General features: G+C 44.0%; 1 protein-coding gene across 2 annotated transcripts in view; it reads left to right on the top strand.

The window, feature by feature from the left end:
* Positions 1-8,189: 8,189 nt before the first annotated feature.
* Ccdc83 (coiled-coil domain containing 83) overlaps positions 8,190-25,303 on the top strand; it is a 42,978-nt gene continuing 25,864 nt past the window's right edge. The window contains exons 1-4 of one of the 2 annotated variants that reach the window (XM_076547021.1): positions 8,190-8,613; positions 15,879-16,001; positions 22,339-22,423; positions 25,127-25,289. In XM_076547021.1, the coding sequence (XP_076403136.1) occupies positions 15,907-16,001; positions 22,339-22,423; positions 25,127-25,289 (343 nt within the window). In that variant the 5' untranslated portion in view covers positions 8,190-8,613; positions 15,879-15,906. The remainder of the gene's footprint in view (positions 8,614-15,878; positions 16,002-22,338; positions 22,424-25,126; positions 25,290-25,303) is intronic. The other variant, XM_076547025.1, reaches the window with a different exon arrangement.

Raw genomic sequence — 25,303 nt, 5'->3', positions numbered from 1 at the left:
TGTGGTGGTACACACCTTTAATAACTGCACTCTGGAGGCAGAGGCAGCTGAATCTTTGTGAGGATGAGGCCATCCTGGCCTACATAGGGCTTCTAGGACTGCCAGGGCTGCAGAGAGAGATCCCCATCTCAAAAAAAAAAAAAGTTAATTTTTTAAAATTCATTCACCAAAGTGGGTCCTGCCCCCTGACCAGTCCAGTGACCCCATATCAAAACTACCACCCAAGTCAGAAGTGTGTTAGCCACATTGTCTCTGGACTCTCCTCCCATCTTGCCTCCCAGCCTCTAGTACCCACCTCTCCCAACCCAGTCTGGCTTCCTTCATCTTTTTTGCTCTTGCTTTGGGCATGCTGGGAAACCCCTGGTGCTCACAGAACAAGGTCTCATCTCCATGACATGCGCTCCACCTGTTCATGGCTGTACAGAGAGACAGCTGAAAGCCATCTCTAATGGCACTGAGCCGAGCCTGCTCGCTGTTACAGATTTCGTTGTCTCTAACTCAAGCACAACATGGTGATTGTTCTTAGACTGGGCGGGGGGGAGTATTAAGCAGGCTGCTGGGGCTCATTCAGGCAGCTGTCCTTGGCTGTCTCTTCTGTTCTACATTAGACCCAAAGAACTTAACCTTGTGTGGTCTTCCTTGACTGCCCTCAGTAGCACAGGCAACGGGCTAGCTGGGGGGGGGTTTGCTCTCTTGTGTTCGGTTGATAGAAATCACCTGCAGGCAGGAGACTCCAAATGCTTTTCTCCAAAAGCTTTTGTTTACTTGAGAATTTGACGGCAGTGTGCGGCGGCGGCGGCAGCAGCAGCAGGCTGTGGGGAGCTGTGGGGAGTGGCGCCCTCTGACGTTACTCTCTGAACTGGCTCAGTTCTCAGGATCCCTGTGTCTGGAAGACGTGACAGGCACGTGTGGAATTTTTCACGTTCCCTTCTCTAGCACCTTATAGCCTTTTATCAGTTCTCCTTTATTGTGATATTATTATATCCTTTACCTGTGATGGCCCTGTAATCTCACTATCCTCTCTGCCCGGGCCACTCTCAAACTGCTCAGCGCCTCTCTCAGCCACCAGGCAGACGACTCTCTGATCTCTCCCACAACCCAATGGCTGCTGCTAGGATGACTCGGGGTTCATTTCCGGATGCAATAGGCCAGCTGGGTTGCCCACTGCTCCTCAGGATGCAGTGGTCTGCTCAGCAGCTGGGTGGAGGTCTTTGCCAGTCTACTTCTGGGCTGGGTTTGGGTTGATAGTGGGACCAGACATGGTGGGACCCATAGGCGGTGCTGGACATGGTGGCACACTCGTTCTCCTATAATCTCAGCACCTGGGAGGTAGAGGCAGAAGGACTAGAGTCCAACGTCACCCCTAGCTCCATAATAAGTTCGAGGACAGCCTGTGTTACTTGAGACCTTGTTTAGCTAGCTGGATGGATGGATGGATGGATGGATGGATAGATAGATAGATGGATAGATAAATGAAGGGAGAAAGGGGACCAGTGAGAGCTGGGAAGAGGAGGGACAAGGAGGGACAGTGAGGGCTGTAGATATGAGGAAGGTACAGTGTGTATGTATATACAGTGTGTGTGTGTGTGTGTGTGTGTGTGTGTGTGTACAAAACATCATAAAGAAACCCATTATTTTAACATGCTAACTAAAAATGAACTAACTTTATACATAAATGTCTTTTTTTTTTAGGCAAGGAAATCTGCAGAGGGGAGGGGAGGGGAGGTACATTCTGAGAACTGTGGTGGGCTTCCTCGTGCCTCACACATATTTTCTCAGCATTCAACACGCAAGCCAAGGGCTGCTTCTAGCAACTACTTGTGACAGTCCTGGATTCAGACCTCCCTGGCCCACGGAGTACAAGAGCATGTTGACCCCTGCAAGCTCTAAGTGTCGAACTGTTAGAGCCCTGAGGCGCAGCCTCCAGCCAATGATGAGTAGGAGCTGAGTACTAAGCTGTGTCCCAGAGTCCCAGGGAAACCAACCCTCTTATTCCATCTCTAGATAACTTGTTCATCCATAAATTCTCAAGTCTCTATCTTTCTCACTTCCCTATCCTCCTGGCTTTTTGAGAGTGCATCCCAGAAAACCTACCTGCACACAAACCCCAACTTGAAGATACATCTCTAGGGGCAGCCAGTCAGTAACTGCAGCCCCAACCAGGGTGAGTTTCCATGGCCCTGAGTGGGCCTGATGCCTGAGAGTTGACCAGTCACATCAGGAACCCTTTGCTACAGGCTCAGTGAGAAGCCATGTAAGATCTTAAGAAATGATGGAGTCTCTGGAGCAGCATGGAGAAAGAACTGAATTCAAGAAAATTAAGTGTGAAATGAAGTCATATCTCTGGTCAGTCAAGTCAGAGGTTGGGACCTGTCCTATGGAGGAGGCAATAAAGGCAAAGGCTCGCTAATAAGGCCTGTTCTCCATATCCCAGTCAGAGTATCTCCAGCTTGCAGCCAGCCACCAGTTAGCTGTTGTTTAACACATGCAATAAAATAGCCCACGCCTCTCAAGTTTGGCAAGGCCAGCGGACTCCTAGCACAGGGCCAGGATGGAGTGTGCATAGTTTTCCCAGAGTCTGGTTTTGTCTGCAGCTTACACCATCTCTGTCTGTAGCTACTGATACTATTTTGGTGCTAGGTAGTGACCCAGACTCAGGTTTACATCACAACTTCTAAGACCTGGAGCTGTGTAAAACAGGAACTTGGTGAGTTGGGGCAGGGAGAGCAGCAGCTTCAGAGAAACTCAGCCTGCCAATAGTCACCCACCACTCTGTAAGCAACCCCTTGGTGAGCTCATTTTATACATGAAGATGAACTGTTCTTTGCACTGTGGACCATGCTGTTATGGGGGATCTCCTCAACATAGCTGCTTGACGATAAAGGCCATCCCCCACTGATAGAGGAGCTGGGCCATAGAAGGACCTTCCAACCCCAGGATACAAATTATTTGTTCTTCCCTACCGTTCAGCAGCTCTTGGATTTGCCTGGGTGGCTTCTCTCCATGTAGCTGCCCTACTGGAGGTCCCACAGCTGAAGTCTGCATAGAGTTGTCTTTTCTGGGCATCCTTTCTTTCTTTCTTTCTTTCTTTCTTTCTTTCTTTCTTTCTTTCTTTCTTTCTTTCTTTCTTTTTTTTAATGGTTTTTCAAGACAGGGTTTCTCTCTGTAGCTTTGCGCCTTTCCTGGAACTCTCTCTGTAGACCAGGCTGGCCTGGAACTCATAGAGATCCGCCTGCCTCTGCCTCCCCAGTGCTGGGATTAAAGGTGTGCACCACCGAAACCACCACCACCACCACCACCACCACCACCATCACTCAGCTGGGCATCCCATTTCAATGGAATCACATATAATACGGCTCTTTGGCTGTGGTCTTCTCAGCTAGAATGTTGGGTAAAAGGTAAAATATGTACTCAAACCCACACAAACTGGAAGGAGCAATCCACAACCCCCCTTTTCCTCTTATTTCAAAATGCAGTGCACCACACTGGGTTTGCTAATCGTGGCAGACCTTCCTAAAAATGCCTTATGTTCCCTTCTGCAAACAAATTCAGTGCTTAGAAGATAAGAGTTATAATTGCTCCTGCCTCATTCTCCAGATGTGAGGTAGCGCTATTAGTACATCCTAATTCTTTTAATATGTGTGCTGATGCTGTATGTGATGAGAGCAGTTTCACAGACTACTTCCCAGCGTGGGGGTGGGCATCTCACCTGAGCCACAGAAGCCTTAAGACATGAGACAAGCTCACAGGTGGAGCCCGAGAGATGAAGTCATGGTTTTGCCAGGCACTGCAACCTTTCAAGGAACAGAGCCTGAGTGAGGCATATTCCGTGGACCAGAAACTGGGTCCAAATGAGAGTCCCTTTGGCAAATGAAGATCGGAACTGTGGTTAATGCAGTTCATCCAGGAATCCAGCCTCATCCTGACCTTCCCACCCTCCTCTACACCAGCCAGGGTTCTGTCATCACATCGAGCTCTGCATGACTGACAGGACCTGGGGTTATGTGTCTCTGCTTGCCTCTCCACCATCCCATCTCACTCCTCACCAGGTCCTGGAATCCTCTTATCTCACCAAAGTGAATGCCTTTAGTTTCACTAGAGGCTCAGCATTCTAGCCTCTGGGTCTTTGTATCATCCACACACTCTGCCTCAGACCCTCCAACCAGCACCCCAAAATGAGTTAATAATTTCCTTGAGGCTTACTCCCAGCTCTTGAGACAGGTTCTCCACAGCAGTCTGCTTGCCTCTCTCCCTTCTAGACTTCTCTAAGTGTACGGAAACTTTATTCTTGTGTTCTCCACCTAGACCCAAAGCTCTCCTCGCCCCCCAGGCAAATGTAGATCTGCCCAATATCTGACCCCATGAGCTACACTAAGCTCGAAGTGCTCCCATACTCCTCATTCACAGAAACTGTGAGGCAGTAAATGAATCACTATGTTCAGAGTGGTTCTCTACAGTAATAAGTAACTAATACACTATTAAAACTAAATGGTTTAAGACAATGACTTATTACACCTCCTTGATCCCATAGTTCCTAACCGGTGAGCTCTTCTTCCTTATGGCATAAATTGAGATCACTTCAGCAACACCTAGCTGATGAGTAGGCTGGAGGGGAGGGTCCAATGTGACTTTACTCATGTGTCTGGCATTCTGTGGGCTAGAAAGTGGCTTCTAACCCACAGAATGATCAGCAAATGATTATGCATAGTGCCTATACTTAGACTCTCTGGCAAGGCTATCCCATAAGAGATGGAACTGTGTGAAAGTTTACTCCCTCCAGAGCAAGTATCCCAAAAGAATCAGAGCAATTTGCATGATCTTCCATGGCCAGGTCTCAGAATTGTTCGAGATTCATTCTGCCGCACACTCTCAGTGGAAGCAACCAGAATCAGGGAGAAGGAATAGAAGAAGGTCCATTTCTTGAGGGGATAGGTCAAAGAATTCGACTCTAGTTTGTAAAAAAATTAACCTTACTGAAGTATAGTTTCCGTACAATAAGACACACACACATCAGTTGGCTTTAACAAAAGCATACACCCTTGTGACAACCACCACAATCAAAATATAAAGAATTGCTTTCATCCTCAAGAGTCCTCACCCTCCCCGCTTCCATGCTCAATCCCCTCACCCACTGTGAGAGTTTGAATGAAAAAATGTCCCTCATAGTCTTGGGCATTTGAATACCTGGCGGTTAATCAGGCTGTTTGGGAGGTTTCCAGGGGGTGACCTTGTTAAAGGAAGTACGTCACTGGAGGTGAGACTTACCATTTCAAGTTGGCTTTCTCTGTGGTTCAAGATGTGAGCCCTTAGCTTCCTGTTCCTGCTGCCACCCCACCATCACGGCCTCTAACCCTCTGGACCTGTAAGCCCAGATAAACTCTTCTTTAAGCTGCCTTGGTCATGGGGTTCCTTCACAGCAACAGAAAGGTAACTAATATCCCACCCATCAGTGCTAGGCAGCCACTGGTGGGCTTTCAGTCATTTCTAGAATTTCATGTGATAGTTTACACCCTACTTGGATTCTTCACTTAGATAAACACTTCTTAGGATTGTTCATGTGATTGCAAGTATTGATAGTTTAGTTTGCTCCGTTTTCGCTGCTGTGTGGTATTCTATTATGTGGATGTTTATATAGTTACCTGCGGATAAGTATCTGAGTTGTTTCCAGATTTAGGTTATTAGAAATGAAGCAAAGAATGCTTATTTTTATTTTTCCTAAGAAAATATGTAGAAGTAAGTGATGTCACCGTTCCATACACTATATGTGTCATTATAAAGGACGACCATATTGCTGCTTTCCAAAATGGTCACAGTGGGGTACTTGTTGGCAAAGTGGTGGATTAGAAGCTAACTCCACATGATGAAGTGGCGCAAATCTTCAATCCCAGCACTCAGGAGGAGGCAGAGGCAAGCGGATCTCTGTGAGTTCGATGCCAGCCTGGTCTACAGAGTGAGTTCCAGGACAGTCAGGGATACACAGAGAAACCCTGTCTTAAAAAACAAACAACAAAAAAGATTCTTGATAAGAAGACAAGTGGACTCTATTCCAAACGAAGAAACAGAGGAAGAGCTTCGGAACTACAGAGATAGTAATACGATCCCTGAGCCTGCTGAGGAAAAGACAGGCAACATTCCGAAAAATAAGTAAGCCTTGCACCAACCCCCCCCCCCCTTACCCCCCCTTACCCCCCCCCCCCCCCCCCCCGCCCAGCATCATGTCTGCCTGCTGCCAGAGTGGAAGATCAAGTCCCAGAAAGTATGTTCAAAAAGACAGCCAGGGGCTGGAGAGATGGCTTGTGGTTAAGAGCGCTGGCTGCCCTTGCCGAGGACCTGAATCAACCTCCAGTTTGTAGCTCCAGTTCCGGGAAATCCAATGCCCTCTTCTGGACAATGTGGGCACCCGGCGCGTGAACGTGGTGCACGGACATGCGGGCAGGCCAAAACATTCCTTCCACATAAAATAAAAATAAATCCTGAGAAGAATGCAGCAGCAAATCCACTCGCGGTTCTTAAAAATTTATGTTGTCAAACGAATGTGTGAATTTTTTTTTTAGATGTTTTAAGATGTTGAATAATTGTTCATACAAAACAGGTTCTCTGTGGTCTTGCCAAAAAAACAGCGTGTCTGGCTTTTTCTCCCACACATCTGTGTCCCACCTCAACTTGTACATCTTTCAACATGGCAAGTCTAGCGGAAAAAAAAAAAAATCAAGGTCAAATGAGGAAACTGGGCAAATGGATTTTATCTGGCTTCTCTGTTTGACCACCAACTGGCAAACGGCGCTGTTAGAAGAACTGAGCGGAGGGTAAATGAGAGGGTGAAGTATGTTTCTGATCACGGGCCCAGGCTCTCCTGCAAGAAGCTGGCCTAAGGTTTACAGGAAACGCTGAGGGAAGGAGGTCAACAGCACTGGAGGAATACAGACTGATTCCAGAAATTCAAAGACTCCATGTTGGAAGCCCTTGGGGTGGGGGGTAGTAGCTCTTTGTCAGCTACATCCGCGCTCTACTTAATAAGTTGACCGTAACTATACCTGTTGTTGTCAGCTTAGGGAAGAGTGACTAACTAAAATACTTACCAGCCTGGCATGGTGGTGAGGCCTTTAACCCTAGCACTCCAGAGGATGAGAGGCAGGCAGATCTCTGCCAACGCCGGGCCAGCCTGCCCTCCATAGTAAGTTCCAGGCAGGCAGAGCTGTATAGTGAGAGCCTATCTCAGGAAAATAAATGAATAAATAAATAAAATGTCTTTATCAGATACGTAAATCTCAGGAAAATGTGTAACACTGTTGGAACAAAAGGGAAGTTTTAATTATTTCAAGCTATTCATTTTTGGATGGCTTTTGGTTTCTTTTGGATGGTTTTGTTTTTACAACAGGATCTTCCTGTGTAGCCCAGGCTGACCTTAAACTCTTCATCCTCCAGACTCAGCCTTTCAGGGTGATGGGATCACAGGTATGTGTTCCCGTGCCTGCCCTGAATAATTTTTTTTACTGATGAGAACAATCCACTTAACCAACAGCTACTTTTCACGAACTCGCTCAGTTCCCATCCTTCAATAGGTCCCTAATTACCCAGCATTAATTTTTTTTAATTATAAGCTATGTTTTAATCTATTTTTTAAGTCAATTAGATCACTTGGAAGAGAGTCGAGGAGCCTGGCTTCCGACTTCCCCAGGCCAAAAAAGATAATTCCTGGAATGTAATGAGAGAAAAATAAAGAGGCAGCTATAGAGACTGGCGTCAGGCTGAGAGAGAGACTGCCTCGCACAAAAGGAACTTACAATGCAGTGCTGCGGGGGATTGGTTTGGTTTGGTTCCTACCTTGAAAACTGCTTTGTGACTAGATCTACATTGCTTTGTGAAAACAGAGAAGGAAGACAGAACCAGAGACTTCAGTACCTCAAGCTACCCTGTGAGCACTTGCTCCAGGTGTCCGCCATTCTAGCCGGAGTTAAACCTAACCTGACAGAAGCAGACAGAAAAGCCCAGGGAGGAGCCCCCAGCTAGCACCTGCATCACTGCAGCGCTGCCCCGTCCCACACCCCCGGACTTGTGGGGAAATCACGGAGGAATCATTCCTCTGCAGCCACTCGCCTGTGCTCTTCCTCATATGGCCGCCAGGGGGCGCGCGCGAACCGCCGCTGGTGCCTAAACTGGGGTGGGAGAGTAAGGGGAGGACGCCAGTTGCTTTGGAAACCGAGAACGCACCAGCTGCGGGGCGGGGTGTGGGGAGGGGGGAGAAGAGGACTGGAGAGTGCTTTGGGCTGTTTGAACTTGAGTGAGAACCACCAGCCGGGGAGCCCGGGATTCGCACCCGAAAGCGTTGGAGAGGAGGTCGGGAGAAAGCTGACATCCTTGCGGGACGTCTGGCTTCTTCCAGTCTGTCCCCAAAGACTCTCTAGCCACCCTCCCCCGCTACACCCGACCCCCACTCCTGTTGGTTTGCAATGACGCGAGATGGGCTTGGGGTCGCGCCCTCTGGTGTTTCCCTCGGGACGTTGTTCCTGGGCGGTTAGGAACTGTTGAGAGCGGTTCTCCTAGGCTAGCTAGCCCCTCTTTCACATTGAAAACAGGGATACCAGCCTGGTTTGGGCCGTCCTAAACTTGAAGGTTTGTAACCTCCAGGGTGTCTTTATGCAGTCGCTAACTCAGTAGATGCTCAGCCCTCTGACACAGAGGTTCCCCCTTTATCCGAGTAGGGGCGGTTTCAGGGATCTGAGGGTGTGACATTGTTCTATTCCAGTATTACTGTTCATCCCTTCTTTGACTAATGTATACTGTCTTGGTTTGGGTATGTAGGTACAGGGCAGGGGCGGGGTGGATGGGGTTAAACAGCATCCCAATTGGTACTATTAGGGATTGGTACCATCCTGAGAATCGGGCAACCCCCTTGATGTCTTAGAATCTTAACCTCGCAGAATAAAGAAGACTGCGGCCATGCTTCCCTTTTGTGTGATAAGTTATCACTCCACAATTTCCTCAAAGCATTTGAGTCTTAATAATTCTGAAAAGAGATGGGGGGGGGGGGGGCGGGGGAGGAAGACATTGGGAGTCAGACAGGGCCAGAAACTGGCCTGAAGTTGAAACACTTAGTGGAGAAACAGGGATCCCACATCACGCCACCTTCTTTCTCCTAGTGTGTTCCCCAGCTGGAGAACACTGAGTAAAGACCTTACACACCCTTGGACCTTTCTCAATGACAGCCCTGATCCAGCACAGCAGGACTGTCCTCCCCGCCCCCACCCTCACCCCACCCCGAGTTCAGTGTGCTTGCATATTAACTCTCACAGGCAATTCATATATTTTAGTTCCTTTCCCTGAGGCTACAACAGCCTTCAAAAGAGAACACATGCTTTCTTCGCTTAATGAATGTCCTGGATTTTTATGTCACTGTTCTAGCTTCATTAGGGGAGCAAAAGGTTTATTTCAGCTTACAGGTTACTGTCCCTCATAGGGGGAGGTCACGGCAAAAACCATGGAGAAAAGTGCTTACTAGCTCACAGGGTTATGCTTAGCTAGTTTTTGTTTGTTTGTTTGGTTTTGGTTTTGTATAGCCCAGAATTACCTGCAAAGAGAATGATACCACCCATAGTGGGCTGGGCCCTCCTACATCAATGAACTAAATAACACTAAATCACTCCACGAGACTCCCTCTTGGGTAACTCTAGGTTGTATCAAGTTGACAGTTAACTCCAAGACAAGCACCTTGTCTCCTCAATCTCTTCTTTACCCCATAACCCCCTTATGATAGGAGCAGAAATGGTGAGGAGATAGGGAAGGATGCCCTGTCCAAGAAAAAAAAAAGAGGAGGAGGAGGAGGAAGAGAGGAGGAGAAAGAGAAGGAGGAGGGGAAGGGATAGGAGGAGGGGAGAGGAGGAGGAAAGGGAAAGATTTATTTCTGTGAAAGCCAAAAAGATTTCGGTAAGTCTGGACATCCACCAGAGTGCATGATGCTTGCTCACAGGTCTCCTTGTGTGAGACTCCAAGCTCTGACCCAGCTTATGCCCTTATGATCACTACCACAAAAGCAGTGCGTGCGTTTCCATCATCCTCATACCTTTCTCTTCCTGGTTATGTTTTTATGTTTATGAAATATTCTTTATTCATTTGATATCCTTTTTCTGTGGTGACATTAAAATCAAGGGACAGGAGGCCCTGGGGGAAAATGTAGTTCTGCTGACTAGAGAAGATAGGATAGTGGGGTTCTCTCCTTTGTTACCAGGAATCCTGAATCAGATCATGCTGAGGTTTGGGATCTAGAAGAATTTGGGAAAATGCATGCTGGGAGGGGAGCTGGGAGATTGCTTGGCACAGGTGAGGCTCTGAACTTGATTGTCTGTGAGGTAAGAAAGGAAAGAATACATACCACATCAGCCACCAAAAGATACGTGATCGTGTTATTCATCTAGATGTTTTACTTGGATCTGAACACATGGTTTTAATGATACTTTCCTAAACTGGATAAACTTGCATTTTCACTATATTTGTAACTATGTACATATAATCTATATGAAAAGAGGTATGGAGAGGTTTTTGTTTTTTGTTTTTTGTTTTTTTAATCCTCAAAGTTCATCCATATGGTAGACGATCATAGGACTTCCTTTTTTTTTTTTTTTTAAAGATTTGTTTATTTATTATGTATACTGTGTTCTGACTACATTCCAGAAGAGGGCAACAGATCAAATTACAGATGGTTGTGAGCCACCATGTGGTTGCTGGGAACCGAACTCTGGAAGAGAAGCCAGTGCTCTTAACTCCAGCCCAGTATGAAGTTTTTTTTAAAGCAATTTTTAGATGATATTACCACTTCTAAGTAATTTGTTGGTTTTTTTTTTAATGCTAGAGTGCATTTATAATTCTGTACAATAAATTCTGATGAGTCAGAATAAACCTTTTGATGTCACTAAGTATTTCTGGCATAAGTGAACATGTGAACTCCAAAAACTTTTGCTAGGTGGGGAGGTGGGGAGGTGGGTAAAATGTTCGCTGTGTGATCATAAGGAGCAGGGTTGAGGTGCCCAGCACCCAGATAAATGTTGGGTAGGCAGGCATGGTGACTTGCCTGTGTTCCCAGTGTCTGGGAGACAGACCCCAGAACACACTGGCTAGCTGACTGGCTGAGTTAGCAAGCTGTAGGCTCAAGTGGGAGACCCTGCCTCAAAATATAAGGCAGAGAGCAACTGGACAAGACACCGCACTGTCAAACTCCAGCCTCCACATGAGTACACATGCACAAACTCCCACACACATGTCTACACACGTGCAAACACATGTGCACGCCATACATGCAAACCCATGCAAAATGCTAATTTTTTTAAAAGATACTTAAACAATCTTTACAAATTTAGAGCCTACACATTGTTAGCAATGAAGGAAGGTCATTGGTAAAGGAAGTAAACAATGCATGTTTGCAGGCCACTCATTCACATCAGTGTTTGTTGAACATCCAGGGTGTAACCAGCTTATAGGTTAGCATATATTTTTGAATTTCCAGAGACATGGGCTTGCTGAAGCAATGCTTTTCAGCATTAAGTGAACTACAGTTATATGAGTATTATGGATATTTTTAAATGTGTGTATTGCCTTGCAACCAAGGTTATAATGAGCTCTGTGCCTTTTTAATTGCCCTTTGTTTAGCAAGGCTCCTGGAAGGAAGCGCTGCCTTGTTGCTACTGTTACTTCTGCTGTTTTTGAGTTTATATAAGTTTGGAGCAAACTGCTGACTGGGCCAGAACTTTCTCTAAAACAGCCCCTCCTCCTTTAATTAAGGAGATTTGAAAGGGGTGTGCCGTGATGAAATGTACATTTCTATAAGATCATTCTCGTTGGCAAATTCATTGTTGGAAGGGAAAGAGCCAAAGCAGGGGACCAGTAACATTTAGCTGTGGAAATGGAAGGGAGAAGAAACCATGTAAGTAAGTCACAACAATGAAAAAGAAAACCTGTTATTTCTGCTTACCTGTCACTTTCCTTGCAAATTGAATATTATGACAATTGTCATATTTAACTCATATCTTTTAATTACATGTTTTTTCTCCCAGTGGACTCTCACTCAGAACTTTTGTCATTGCTAATAATACTAGGATTTTGAAATGAAATCTTTCATTTCAAATCCATGTTGATGGAAAACTAGCCAGGTAAGATCAGGAGCCGTTTCATAGGTCTAGAAAGGTGTTAGGGCAGAATGATGATGAAAGGAAGTGTGTCTCGAGGTGTTCGGCCCCACCCCTGAGACTTTGCAGACAGGAATATGTTCTGTGTCTATGCATGATTTTACAAAGCCAAAGCATTGTGGGATAGCAGTCCGTTAGAAGATTATCATATGTCTGCTTTTACTACGTAAACTTCATTTTCACTGAGAAGCACTTGGGGGAATGTTGTTTCAAACACTTTCTGACAAGAAAAACAACGGTAACAGAGGAAACCCCAGGCTCAGGAGAGCCCAGAGACCCGAGTCTTTATGAGCCAGGCTATTCAAACTCCACCAGATAAGCAAGAGCACACATACTTGAATGCATGAGAGGCGTCCCATCCTGGATGACCGTCATGGAGAGCAGCCCTTGAATAACTCCCGTAGTCTCTCTCAGGTGGCTCCTTGTTTTGCATAAGGTCTGCTGCAGTGTGTCTGTCTCCCTGTAACTCTGAGTTTCTAACTTGCTTCTTCTCTGTTGTACACTTTAGGACCAGGTAGCATCCTATCCACAAAACAGGCACTAAATACATGTCCACAGTTACCGAAAACATTAGCTATTCACTTGTCAGGAATTATACTGGACGAAGCCTTCCTGGGGATAACATTCACTTTGTGACTAGTCCTCCTCCCTTTACTGAGGTAGAAATCCTCAAGAGGTCAGTGACTGTTTACGAATATCTCCACTGTTGGCAGGACATCATCAAATGCAAAAGTGCCTTTTGGAGTACTGTCATTAGCAATCCAATTGTCCTGCTAATTTTCTTGAAAGCCCTCAAAGCAATGACAACATGCAGTATGTTTATGCATGAATCATTCCTGCTTTAGTGGCTTGACATTTTCCTTCATATTTTATTAAAATCCTTTGTGGTAAGCTGAAGTTAAATAACGAATTATGCATTCAGAGAGTTAAAAACATAACAACCATGTAACTGAGGTAATTGAACAAGATGAGGTCGTGTTTTCTCCAGCACCAGATGGGGAATGCTGGAGAGGACCACAGCGCTTGATCTTTTCCATATGACTCACAAAGAAAGAGATTAGTCTTGGCGTTTATCTCAACTTTTAAATAAAATATAGTAGAGTAAGAAAAGAATCAAATAGTAAATTACTATTTTAAAATGAAACATTAGCATGCTTTTTGTGTAAAGATAAAAATTCTTATTCTAAAGTAGAAAATAATATAAAAATTCAGTATGGCATTGGAAACAAAGAGAACAGGTTTTTCTTAGCTCATAATTTTTTTTGTGAACCATGTTGGTATAATTTTTGGTGTGGAGCTTACTGAATTGTTGTAAATGATTGCCGTATTTAAGAAGATGAGTGTTGCTCACACTTGTAATCTCATCACCCAAGAGGCTGATGCAGGAGAATTCCCACAGGTTCCAGACTAGCTAAGTCTATAGAGTGAGACCTTGTCTCAAAAGGAAAAGAAACAAAAAAGGACACTATGTTAATAAATCTTTTTTGCTTGGATGTATACTTATCTAGAAAATTCTCAGATACAAAGGAAGTATTGCTGGAAGTCTGGGTCATGAGCAGCAAGTCTATAGAGAAAAGCATGTTTCCATTTTAGAGAGCGGAGATCTAGATGACCCATAAAGATTTACATAGACTGCCAATTTGTGATCCAAGGCATTGGTGAGCCCTGTGGACTGGAATCTAGAGCACACAGACCCTCTTCTGCTGCCCAGTTAGTTGCCTGCAATTTAAAGAAAGACAATGTATATCTGTAACTGAAGAGACACATATGGCTTATTAAGTTTCCTATATGTGAGACACTATGCAAGTACTTTACATATTTGATTATCTAGCTCCCCACAGCCCTTAAAATAAGGTCGCCATCATTCTCAACTGCTGGAGAGATGAGGAATCGGAAGTGCAGAAATAGCAACTTTCTGAAGATCACACAAAAAGGAGGTGACAGGGTCTAGGGTTAAAACATATGTCTGCCTGATGGTTCCACCTGCCGAGCATTTATTCAACGAGAATTGTTGTGTCTGTTGATGGGAGAGAAAGAGTAATCCCCAAGAGTTATCACAGACTCACTGTAAAGAGTCACTTGACAATTCTCATGGTGTCTCCCACCATAGCAAACTACAAATGCATTGATAACAAGGATGGGCCCTTGATCTTAGGAGAGCAGTGGAAATTAGATAAAAAAAAAAAAATCTTGTAGGGAAATCTATATTCTAAAAAGTGTGCTTTGGTACCTAAGTCAAGCCTGTGAAGTATCCTGCTTCATTCCAACATTGGCCAATAGTGGGTCTTGTTTTCCTTTTTAAAAACATTATCAATAATTTAATTATTTCACATAAAGTGTGAGTGGGGACTGTATCTGACTCTTTTGCCTGCTTTTGGGACCCTTTTCTTCCTCCTGGGTTGCCTTGTCCAGCCTTAATATGAGGGGAGGTGCCTAGTCTTACTGTAACTTGTTATGTCATGTTTGGTTGATATCCCTGGGAAGCCTGCTGTTTTCTGAAGGGAAATGAAGGAGGAGAGGATCTGGAGGAGAGAAGGGACTGGGAGGAGAGGAGAAAGGGGAAATTGTGGTTAGGGTGTAATATATGAGAGAACAAATAAAGAAAAATATGTTATTAATAATTTAATTATTTCACATAAAGGTAATTTATAGCTTATGAAAAGTTAATGAAGCAGCATCATTATAGTTATTTGCATTTGTAACTCTCTTAGGCATTTAAAAAATTTCAAAGTGTGTTTTTATTTGTGATTTGTAGGACGACAACCCTGGCCAAACACAATTCTTTCAAGTCCTTGCATCTTGATTCTTAAAAAAGAACAAAACCTTCTTTTATATATATTTCCCCCAAGACAGGGTTTCTCTGTGTAGCTTTGCACCTTTCCTGGAACTCACTTGGTAGTCCAAGCTGGCCTTGAACTCACAGAGATCCGCCTGGCTCTGCCTCCCGAGTGCTGGGATTAAAGGCGTGCGCCACCACCGCCCAGCTTAAATATATTTTTGTATCCTTTGCATATAGTCCATACAATGTGTTTTGATCATATTTTACTCACAACTTCTCCCTAGTCCACCCCTGCCCCCCCACACCTATCCCCCAATTTCAATGTCCTCTCTTTTTTTTCTTATAATCTACTGAGTCCAATTTGTGTGGTCCATATATGCATGCATGTAGAGCCATCACTGGCACATCCCTGAGAGCCTCCCCTAGCAGGCATTAACTGTCCATAGCTCCTCAGCTGGGGTGAGAGGTCATGAGTATCTACACCACCCATGCTAGAATGCTGGCCAGCTTGACCTTTGCAAGCATCCACGTCTACCGTGGTTCCTGCCTTGGGCCTGCCTTGTCCAGAAGACACTATTTTGTCCCAGTTCCCCTGACCCCAGGCTCTTACACTCTTTGAACCCCTTTGTGGGATTTTTTAAAAAATAGACATTTATTGAGCTGCTGCTAAACACAGTGCACATAGCCAAACACTGTGTAGAAATAAAGAGCTCAAGAGACTCAGGCCTTTGGTCATTAGGAAGAACGATGGGCAACGCTGCTTGAGGGTGCTCCAGCCTCAAGGATGGAGCTAGATCTGGGGACAAGAAGCACCTAGGACAGAGTTGCCATCTTAAGCCCCAGTGGTGGTTTTCAAGGGTTGGCACAAGTAGAGCAACCAAGATGGAGCTGACTCACTTTTCTTATGACTGTTTGCTCTTCAGGTAGATTTCTCAGTGGCCAACCAGAACCATGGACAGCTCGGCAAAAGGAAATAAAAAAGATGCGCAAGATGGACCACCCAAAGATACGAAGCTGCCTACCAGCGAAGCACTTCTGGACTACCAGTAAGTCTATATTCTGAATCTGAAAACTGCCCCATGCCGACAGAGTCATTGTTAAGACTTAAGTAACTGTGCATGGGAGTGATGGAGTCGAGCACTGCCGAGAACATTGAAATGGATTTGAGACATCACACTGCAGATCTGGGGGCAGATGCCAGGCAGGATCTGGGAAACAGCTCTTCTTGGTGTGCTTTTGACTCCCTTCATGGTAGTGTGTTCTTTGCTACATGAACAGCAGCTTGCTGGCTTACCTCAAAATACACTGTGGAATAGTTAGTGTAAACTGAGAGATGGAGAAGGCATTTCTCTTTATTTGCCTTTCTATTTCTTAGATATTCCAGCTTGTCTTATTTCTAAATAACTACACATCAAATCCAAGCAATTTAAAGATGTGTGTGTGTGTGTGTGTGTGTGTGTGTGTGTGTGTGCGCGCGCGCAAGATGACAACCTTGGCTATCTTTCCTCAGTCACTCACTACCCTGTTTTTTTCTTTTGAGGTGGAATCTCTGACCTTGAACTTGGGACAATCTTCCTGCTTCAATGATAATCTTCCCATCTCAGTCTCTTAAGTTCTGGAATTATAGGCATGCTGTGCATATCTGTATGCTGTGAATGTGTTGCTCTGATTGGTTAATAAAGTGCTGATTGGCCAGTAGCCAGACAGGAAGTATAGGCAAGACAAAGAGAGAGGAGAATTCTGGGAACAGAAAGGCTGAGTCAGGAGATGCTGCCAGCCACTGCCATGAGAAGTAAGATGTAAAGTACCAGTAAGCCATTAGCCACATGGCAACTTATAGATTAATAGAAATGGGTTAATTTAAGATGTAAGATCTAGCTAGCAAGAAGCCTGCCAAGGCCATACAGTTTATAAGTAATAAAAGTCTCTGCGTGTTCACTTGGGTCTGAGCGAGACTGGAGAAAACTCCAACTACATAGGCATGTGCCACAACTCCTGGCTTAAGAATTATTTTTAATAATGAGAGCACTTCATAATGTCTCACTCCCAGGAGGTGGAGATGTTTTATTTCAACAAATAGCTTCTTGAGAGCTTGTGACTGTCAAGTTTGGCACTGGATAGGTATTCTAATGTGTAATTTTTAGGGAATTCATGGAAACGTGTTAGTAAATTTCCAAATAAAAATGAAATCATTCATATTTTAATTCAACAACTATTTGTCTATTTCTCATGTACGACAAGTGCTGGGCCCAGAGTACAGCAGTGAGCAGGACCACATGATCCCTGCTGTGATGAAGCATGGCAGAGACATGTAGAGAGGGAGAAAAGGACTTGACCTAGTCAGAGGGTTTGGAAAAACCATGTGAGTTTCTCTCTGGAAGAAGACAGCTGTGGAGAGAATGGAAGAATGTGGCTTATGGAAAAGACACCAGGATGTGAAAAGGCATTCATTTTCAGGAAATGGCAGACTCCAGTGGAGTAAGGGCCAGTGCAAGCAGAACACTGAGATTAGGAAAGGGAACCATTTACTGGAGGGATCTAAGGTTGAAAGTGGGGGACGGGGGGGCTGTGATGCTGGTGACTAAATCTGTACAAAGAAAATTATCTTATCAATAATCAGGGAAAATTCCTCTTCTCCCACAGAAACTCACATCTGTGTTCTCATTCTGTTTAGAGGCCAGAGAGTAAAGGGTCAGAATTCTAATTCTACCCTGGGAAGAGCTGTTACACCCATTCCTTGAGGTACCCTAGGTAATGACAAGGCATCACCGCACGCATTTCTCATTGTAACTGAGCTCTTTCTTCTCCTTTAAGCAGTGTACAAAAGTTGGGCTCTGTGAGCACAGCCTCGTTCTCACATGCTCTGTGGTCTTGGGATGACATCCAGTTATGGCTCTCTCTTGCTGGGTCAACAGAGGCCAGTCTTTCCCCTCTTTCACAGAGGTTTACACAGAGGCCAATGCTAGAAGTGTTTCACGAGCTTGTGATAGACAATACATGACTATTCCCATGCCTGTGTTCTTTGTAATTTGTTAAAAATGAAATAAATAATCCCATGGACTATAACAGCCAAACGCCTGCTGGCTTATGTTCCGCTGATGACCGTTTACTTATTCTGGGTGTTCCCTGTAACAGAACTTTTGTCAGCATCTATGGAAGAACTGCCCGGGCAGCATCTTGTAGTTCTCATCCTGCCCCATGTCATCATAAGGCGGTAAGCACACAGTAGATAGTGATTCATGGTTTCTGAGCAGCTGGACTTCAAAAATGTCATCCAAAGAAAGCGAGCCTATGAGATTTTGTGGTTGTGTGTGTAGAAAGGATTCTTAGTGTCTATGCTAAGTCCATGTAGCTGTCAGCTCTGAGTAACGAGTCTGATTTTCTCCTTTATACCTAGTTTTCCTACATCGGGTATAGATACTGACTGAGAAATGGGTGTGTATATAGTTGTAGATTTAAAAAACAGAAAATACAAATAAAGATTTTGAAACCAAAGATTATTTGAATGGGTGGTTTGTGGGTTTGTTTTTATGTGGAGCAGGTAGTTTAAACACTTAGAGCTGAGATGAAGGCAAACACTGGAAAGTGGTTTCCGCTCGGTTCTTCTTCAACAAATTCTGAACACTTAATCTTCTGTCTCTGCAACACCCAGCACGGCTGGTACTTAGTGTAAACTCAGCGCTTCTTCCTTGAGTAATAACCACTGTTGAGTCTTATTCGGGTGCAAAAATCACACTCATGAAGTTAAAACTAAGATACTGCTTTGCCTATCAATATAGGAATAGAAATGTGAAGTGCTCAACTGAGTGTTGAAATGCCTGCCACGAACCAGGTGATTTCTCACCCATTGGTGAGCATACACAGGAAAAGCAGAGGCTACCTACCACAGCCCTGGATCAGGCAGTCCCATGCACACAGGAACTCTGTCACAAAATGACGATAGGGCCCTAGCTTCCCTGGAATGTGACTTTTTGAAGAGCAGATACTGAAGATGCCAAGAAGTGATGGTTTCTAGTGATAGTTTTTATTTCCTCCCTTACACTTTTTCCTTGGCTTTCTACAATGAAAGTAGCTGAATAGGTTTGGGTATGGTTATATGATTATGAATTTTAAAAATATATAGAAAAGTATAGAACATTTTGAAATTCTGACTTGTTATTTTAATAAAATGATGTTTCAAACTCTTCATTTTGACACACTAATTTTTAAATACACCCTGGATGAAATATAGAATAAAACTACTTGTACTTTAAAAATGTATGTTTCTTAGGACTGGAGAGATGACTATGGAGGTTAAGGACATTTGCTGTTTTCCCAGAGAACTGGGTTTTATTCCTAGCATGCATATGGTGGCTCACAACCATCTGTAACCCCAGTTCCAGGGGAGCAGAGCCCTCCTGACCTCCACAGGCATCAGGTCCACAAGTGGTGCACAGACATGCATGCAGGCAAAATACCCATATGCATAAAGACAAATTAAATAAATCTTTTCTAAGATTTGTTTTCAAGGAAAAAAATTTGTACACCTATAACATTTAACTACATAGGAGGGAAATGGCACATAATACCACTATGCTTTGTAGTCAAACTGAACCTTTTTAAGATCACTTAAAAGCCAGACATGGTGGCGTATGCCTTTAGTCCCAGCACTCTGGAGGAGAGGCAGATGGATCTCTGAGTTCAAGCCAGCCTCGTCTACAGAGCAAGTTCCAGGACAGCCACAGCTACACAAAGAAACCCTGCATTGAAAAAACAAATCACTGTAATATGTATGGGTTTATCATCCCAGGTACTTCGGCCCTCAGCGTGATATATAATATGCTAAGGCATTGGTGGGGGACATATAAGAATGGAAAGAATTAGAAAAACGAAGACAATTCCACCTAGCAGCCAAGAGTGTGCAGTTAACTTTTAATGCTTCCCGGTAAACCCACCTCTTCAGAAAGGCAAGGAAAGTCAAAGTTAGACCTGCAATTGCCATGACCTATACAAGGGGGCCAGGGAAGCAGAAAACAACTTGGAATTCTCTAAGAACTGTGGCTAGTAATCAGTCATCAACATTGCTCACTGCAGGATGAGTGGGACACCAAGCCCTCCACCATTTGCTCCTAAATGCTCAGAGTAAAAACTGTAGGCTTTTTCAGCTCTAACAAATGAAAATACAAGCTGAGTAATTAAATTAGAATTTCAGATGAACAAAGAATGTTTTTGGTCTATGTATATCTTATGCAGGACCTGCCTTGGGGTGGATGTGGTTTCTAGTCTGCCCACTGACTGTTCAGTCATCACCAAGGAAGGTTCTTAGCTGTGGCCGTGGAGTCACTCTATTCAAGTTCATCAAAGACTCAGTCTCAACCAGTGGAGACAGCATACTTAAGATCTGTCTACTCCCATATTACAAAAATTGTGCAAGTAGCATAATATTTTCATTTTTTATCCATAAAAATGAGAGCTAGAAATCTGGGAGTATAGCTCAGTGGTAGAACATTTGTGTAATATGAATGAGGTCCTGGTTTCTGTTGCTAACCTCCCCACACACACACACACACACACACACACACACACATGCACACGAACACATGTACACCAGGAGACAAGAGATGGGGAGAAATGACTTCTTTTATCAGAAGTAAAAGCCTTGCTTAGCCAGAGGCTTTTCCCCCCTCCTGGGTAGAAGGCAGCCCTTCCATTTACTCTCTGTCTCCCAGTCCCACATAGTCCTCATCCCAATGTGTAAACAGTGCTTGTGTGCTTATTTGCTCCATAACTAGTAAGTTGCACTCCCTGAAGACAAGAGTCATGAAGGCCTTGCTCTAAACCATCTCTGTAATTCCCAAAGCAGCGCGGAGCCAAGTGGCAGCCATTGAGTCTGTGGTGGCATGAAGGGGAACAGAGGGGAGCAGAAATGGTGGCAGTTTGAAACCGATGAGCTATGGCGCTCATCTCCTTTGATCTTTCTTTAGACATTCATTTAGCCTGTGTGTGTGTGTGTGTGTGTGTGTGTGTGTGCATGTGCAAGCATGTGATTGTGGTCTCAGGATCAAACTGAGGCTGTCAGTCTTGGCTTGTCAGTGGGCATCTTACCACTGCTAATCTTTTTTATAGAAGAGTAAGCTAAGGCCAAAGCGGTTGTGTGCACTATGCAGACAATGGCGAGGCAGGGCTAAATCGGCATTCTCGGTACTCAAATTGGTGTCTTTTTGTGGAGGGCCGCTGTGTGATTTGCTACCTTTGTTTCTCATTTTCTCATCTTGTGGAGGGAAGGAGCCTTAGTTTCCTCTCTCCTAAGGTATACAAGGTCATAAAAATAAATGAGATTTTGGAGAAAGTGCCGATAGCATGGCAGATTCAACAAGAATTTATGAGCACTCACTGAATGCATCCTTCATGTGTGATTTCTTATTTTATTCCCCATAATAATACATAGAGCTGGGTGTGGCTTTCTTTATCTGACAGCTTGAGATTTTAGTCCTGAGATTTGCTTTGCCTGCGACCAAAGAGGCAAGAAATGGTAAGAAGCAAGATGTAAAGCTGTGTACTTCATTTTTTAACTAAAATGGAGAATTTGGGTGAAGTGATTTCTATAGCCTACTTCAGTCTCAAGCTTAGAGTCCCAAGATGTCCTCTCTTCCAGAAATACAGAATGCACAAGCGTTTCAAATAGCCATTGACTCTGATTTCCTGTACCTGAGCCTTCCTGCTCTGTTTTTCACATGGACAGGTAGTCAACAAATACTTATTGGGTACTAAACAAATGATTTGTGACAGAGAAGTTTTAATCCTTAGAGAAGAACACACAGTAACAAGCATAAATTGGTGGGCATACCCAGGTTACCCTAGTAGTCTAAGATGTGTTTGCCTCGGACAATCTTGTTTGGTCTTTTATTTTTTGTCTGAATGCTTTTAGAATTCTAGAGGCATCTCTGGATGAGAACATCTAGAAAGCATGTTTTCTGTGTGTTCTTTCCTAGGCCTTTTTTAAGCTGGATTATAGAGAATTAAAACATAAATTACATCTATGAAATAAAAACAGGAATGCTTCTTTTAAAAGCTTAATATTCACCCAATGTATATTTTAATGAATTAAACAGGTGAAAAACACTAGCTCTATTTAGATCCCAGTACTCAGGAGCCAGAGGCAAGATCTCTCCGAGTTCAAGGCCAACATGGTCTACACAGCGAGTCCAAGGTCAGTCAGGGCTACATAGTGAGATCCCCATCTCAAAAACAAACAAACAAACAAAAGCCTGACAAAATCTCATAGAGGAGAGTCTTATCCCTAAATCAGTTTTTTAAGGTATTTGGTAATTTAGTTTAAAATTAAAATGTAGCTTCATTACCTTTCCTGAGGGAACTAACCCACACATCTTCGTTTTTTCTCAGTCGTGAGATAAAGGAGAATGCAGTGGAACGAATCATGTTTCAGATCAAGAAGCTGAGGGACAGGAACCAAAGGTACCAAGACAGGGTGAGTGTCATTTTGGACGGTAAGCAGGCACTGAGCATGTATGCCTGAACCATGGTAAGTCATGATGGAATGTCTTGCACGTGAGGCAAGCAGGTACTACTGTTCCCATGGTATCGAGGATGCCAGTGGGAGTCAGTTCAGTCATGTTCCTTAGATCATGAGGACAGACACCCTAGAAATCACATTTACCTTTGGAATCCTTGTTTATCCAAGCTGTAAAACACCACTTCTCTCTTTTCCATCTCTGAGTCTTAGTTTCAGCTTTTCCCAGAGTGTGCACATGTAAATGCATTTAGAACAATAATAATCCCAACTGTTAAAATCACTAATGGGATACTTAAAGATTATTCTGTAAAAGTCAGTTTGAGGGTCACCAGCTCAGTCAGTAGGTAAAAGCACCTGCTACCAAGTTTGTCAATCCAGGTTTGTTCCACAGAAGCCACATGGTGGACAGACAGACTTACAAATGGTCCTCTGATCTCTACATATGCTCCGTGGCATGCATCCGTACACATACATACATACATACATGGCAATTAAACTGTTTAAAAATAAGATTAATATGAATAACAAAAGGATGCCGGCTGTGTCCATAACAACAGAAATAATAATATCTGTAAGAGGAAAATGATAATGAACCCAAGTTGTGCCCCCGGACATCACAGCCACAAGGAGAAACAAGACACACCTCCTTCACTGACTGACTTTGCATGGTCTGGAAATTTCCACAGTTAACTGTTTTATTTGACTTTTTTGTTTAACCGCCACCCACACACATACACACACCCCATACAAAATCTCACTATACCGCCCAGCCTGGCCTTGAACTCATGGTTCTCCTGCCCCAGCCTTCTGAATGTTAGCATCATACATGTGCGCCACACCTGGCTGAAGTCTTGTTTTTAAAGGCCATATCTTTACATTTTAATGGACTCTGGAGTCAGAGTCCTGAGTTTGCATCCTGACTGTATGACCTTCTGGTGGCATCTTTCTGGCAAAATCTGGCATCAGCCTCAGTTTCCCTCTCATAAAATGAGAGCTCCTGTTCAAACCACACTGATCTGTGGAACTTGACAAGCTCCTGGCAGTATGCCCATGACTCTGATGTCGTTACAGTGGTCAGTACTTGTAGCAAGGATTAAAACAGGCGCAGGTGGATAGTGAGCGTGAAAAGACGCCTTGCCAATCTATCTGAGGTCCCACACTGTGTGATCCCATGCATGAAGGAAGATGGGCTGCCTTCAAAGGGGCTAGTTAGTGCACACTCTCCACTGGTCAGTACCTGTCCTCCTATGTCGGGGTGGTCAGGACTGAGACACCGCTTTCCTCCCTTCACCCTCCAAGTATTGGGGTTACAGGCGTGTGCCACCACACCCACCTTTTGCTCTTTGTTTCCTGTCTCAGGTTCTTTTTTACTTTTCTTCTCCCATTGCCGACTTTTGTGTTACACGTTTTCTAGTGTACCCTTTTAACTATTATTTTGTTGTTTTCTTAGTGACTTTCTTGAGGATTCTATTTAGCATCCTAATTCATAGTAATCTAGTTAAAATTAATACCAACTCAATCTCAATAACATACAAAGAGGTTGCTCTATGCTCTCCCTCCCTCTTCAGATGTACTATCATACAAAACACACTTTATAAATTGTGATTGATTGGTTGGTAATGAAATGTAGGTCTATCTTTATTGTAACACTACATAGTTTTTAAAATAAAGTAATTTCAAAAAGTATAATTATGTAACTTTCAGATTTACCTGTGCGGTTGTTTATATTGCCACTCCTGTGTTTTCTCATGAATTCAAGTCATTTCCTGGTACCACTGACTGCAACATAAAAGACTCACATTGGTAATTACAGTAGGGCAGGTTAGTGTGTGGTTCATTATCTCGTTTTTTTGTTTTTGTTTTTGTTTTTTTTTTTGATTCCTTGAAATGCACAGTAAGACAACAATGGCAAGAATAAACTTTAAGTCAGTTAGATATACATCTCAGAAGCGTGGATCAGACACCCACAAAGAATAACATGGTCAGCCAGGTGGTGGTGGCGCACACCTTTAATCCCAGCACTCGGGAGGCAGAGGCAGGCAGATCTCTGTGAGTTCAAGGCCAGCCTGGTCTCCAAAGCGAGTTCCAGGAAAGTGCAAAGCTGCACAGAGACACCCTGTCTCAAAAAAAAAAAATGGCTTTTATTTCCAGCATAAAGTCTGGAATGGTGAATAACCATTGCCCTAGAAGAAGAGAACGAAGTAGGGTCGTTTGTGATGAGAGCAAAGAACAATAGAGTTTCCAGAACAGCAGGACTTTTTTCTGTTTTGTTAATGATATCACTCACGTGCCCAGCACACAGCCTCACACACAGTAGATGGCTAAATTAGGGAGACTTGAGAAGAGCAGGGTTGATGGGAGGTTCAAAAAAATTAGCTCCAAGATTTGGTTTAAATGTCTGTGGAGCCCGTGGGAGGGTGAGGGACTGGAAAATTGGTAGCATGTTCTTAAAGACGCAGCACTCTACTGATGGTTATTGCACTGGTCTATTTTATTTTGAATTTTACATGTCCTGTAAGCTCTTAGAGGCAGCACTGCTTACCTTAGTTAAGTGAATGTGTCTTCCCCCTTCGCAAGCCTCAGTGCATGTCTGTGTTCTGGGTAAACGGTGTAAATAGCTGAGCAGACGTCTTTAACCACCGTTGATGTCTACAACAGAATAGACGCCTCAAAGAAGAACAGAAATGGCACATAAAGAACCTCCTGAAAGAGCTGACCGAGGAGAAGTCAGAAGGAGCCCCGATCGTGACAAGGGAAGACGTTGAGGAAGCAATGAAGGAAAAATGGGAGTTTGAAAGAAACCAGGAGAAAAACTTGAAAGGTGAGTTAGAAGCT

The sequence above is a fragment of the Peromyscus maniculatus genome, chromosome 1 (genome assembly GCF_049852395.1).
Source record: "Peromyscus maniculatus bairdii isolate BWxNUB_F1_BW_parent chromosome 1, HU_Pman_BW_mat_3.1, whole genome shotgun sequence".
Lineage (NCBI taxonomy): Eukaryota > Metazoa > Chordata > Mammalia > Rodentia > Cricetidae > Peromyscus > Peromyscus maniculatus.
This window is presented reverse-complemented; position numbering and strand designations above follow the sequence as displayed.